This window comes from Orycteropus afer, unplaced genomic scaffold, assembly GCF_000298275.1.
Source record: "Orycteropus afer afer isolate SDZICR_OR568_19922 unplaced genomic scaffold, OryAfe1.0 scaffold00012, whole genome shotgun sequence".
Lineage (NCBI taxonomy): Eukaryota > Metazoa > Chordata > Mammalia > Tubulidentata > Orycteropodidae > Orycteropus > Orycteropus afer.
Window position 1 is genome coordinate 16264850 of NW_006921599.1, and position 2427 is coordinate 16267276.

Below are 2427 nucleotides of genomic sequence, written 5' to 3' on the forward strand. Positions count from 1 at the left end.
GCGAGCTCACAGGTTGTCTCACTCTGGTAATTTCCTTATCTGTCCATTTCAGAATTTTAACATATTTAAAACTCCCACTAGTCAAAGATTAGTCTTGAGATTCATTGTAATATTTTATAAAATGTATTCCTTCCTCCCACACCTCCTCAAAATTTATTTCTTAAAAGAATTATAACTCAACATCTGATCATTGGATCCACAGTGATAATGTTATGTCTAAAAATGTCTTAACTAAAGCAATGCAAGTGCCAAAACAGAGATCACATAGAAACAAAACATGGTACTTTCAATGCCATCTTCTGGAAGAACGGATACATTTTCAAAGCATGAGATTTCAAAGAGAGGCCATTCACATAGGTGGATTAACAATGGCTAACGTATTCAATCAGAGGTCTATGTGTAAAGATATTCAGTGATTAAGTGGCCTATATACACCTTACAGCTTTTCCCCCAAATATCAAATGTAACAAAAAATTTATTTTAAAACAGTCTCTTAGGTATTTTCAACAGTTTCTGAATTACCTGTAGGAAGCTCTGACTTAGTTGTATAGAGTTTGATATACGTGTCCACCATTAAATCCAGATCATGTTTTATATCAAAATTTATATTAAGTAATGCCAAGTTACTTGACCTTTGGTCTGTCAAAGTGTTCCTTAGGTATGCTTTGAGACGCTTTCGTCCATTTTCATAGCGTTCATTCTCAACCTTCATCACAGGAAGTATACACAAGACCTTCAGTAATGCATAAACATTAGGAAAGAACTTGATGTCAGGCAGATGGAGGGCTTCATAAATGGTGGATGGAAGCTCTATATCTTTTCCTCTGTGTTTCCACTTAATTCGCCAACAATGAAGCTCGGCTGACAGTGTGTCAGGATTGGGTAAGTCACTTCTGTACATGTCAGCATGGTGTTCCTCTGACGTATTGAATTTGAGCTGTCCCATGACTGAGGGTACCAGAGATAAACATTTAAGAGCTTTGAGGTGCTGTTCTGAAAATATATCTTTAAGTTCCTGAATAATGTGCTCCACTGTTGGGACACTCAGGGTTTCTTTATAGTAACTCTCAGAGGTTAGCTGAGAATCCAGGTTACCTTGCTGAGCTCTGCGGAATTTCCCAGGGAGCTTCATTTGAATATCAAGTTTGGTTGCCAAATTTGTGGCCTCCTCAAACCAAAATTCATGATAAACTTCAATATTTTCCATCACTTCATTTAGTGAATGAAGCACTGCAGTCAAGCTGCTGGCTGCAAAGAAGACATCAGAAGTATGACCCTGGAGATTTTTCCCAAAGGCTCTTGTAAAAGATAGAACATTTTTAAGAACAACAATGGTAACAATGAAATCAAAATCTGTTACTGCACTACAGACTACAAATGCTCGGCCAGCTATACAGTTATTCCATCTAATATTTGTGTCATTATTTATACCATCTAAACATAAAACAAGTGCTTGAAGGAGGTCCACTAAAATCTCAAAAGCATCATGCCTGCCTGTCCACTGAGAATGGCAGATTTCCTTCAGTTCATTACCCCTTTCTTCGTTGTTCTGAAAAAGGACAGAAATTACATTGTCAAGTTCTAAAAGCAGTTGTGGTGATCGATGGAAAAAAGAATAAACTTCCTCAATCGTTCCCAATGTAACAGAAACTCCCATAACAGGTACTGATTTTGCCAACCACGTATTTAAGGCACAGGAAGAGCAGAGTGTATAGATGGCTTGAGGATATTTCTCTAAAAGTCTAGAAGCAACAACTTTCATCTTGGAAGAAAATCCACTGGACACGATGTAAGCCTGGCCACGACAGTACTCCATATTTAGTCCCCATTTCTCAGTTATTGTAGTGTGAAATTTCACAGCCAAGATTTCTGCATCAGCTTCATAAGGTAGGAAGCCCACAAACTCCTCTCGCAGGTTATGAGACTCATCGACAAACCTCACCAACCCAGGTAGGTGCTCTTCCCCTGCTATGTCCACCACATCATCAGTGATAATGGAAAAGAAGTGTGAATCTCTCACTTCCCTGAGAGTTTCTTCCCGAATGCAGCTCTCGCAGATCTCCAGCATCTGTTTCTGCTGTGTTTTTGAACAGAATAGTGTGTTAACTGCTGTTGTCTCCAAGCGCTTTCTCAGAATCTCTTCACCAGAATTGATCCGGCACTCCAGCAAAGCTTGAAAGTTATCAGGAGTAAAGAGACCTTCTAGAATTTCATCAGCCTCATGTCCATCCAAAGGTATGTTTTACTTTCCCATAAGAATCAAAATTTCAAATAAAGACTTTAAGTATTCTTTGTTTTCCTTCTCTTCAAGAGTTAAAGGTAAAATGTCTTCATCTTGTTCTTCACCTGCTTCTTCTGCATTGAGGTTCTGAGCATTGCTGTTGTTTGTTTCTTTATGTTTTTGTTCCTGTTCAGAAGTTTCGTCAA

General features: G+C 38.4%; 1 protein-coding gene across 1 annotated transcript; it reads right to left on the reverse strand.

Annotated features, from left to right (window-relative positions):
* Positions 1-493: 493 nt before the first annotated feature.
* Positions 494-2425, reverse strand: LOC103206845 (52 kDa repressor of the inhibitor of the protein kinase-like; the record flags this gene model as incomplete). The annotated part of the gene is given in 1 exon segment (XM_007952365.2): positions 494-2425. A coding segment is annotated over 1 exon segment (1932 nt), but the record flags the coding sequence as incomplete, so codon positions are not given.
* Positions 2426-2427: the final 2 nt, after the last annotated feature.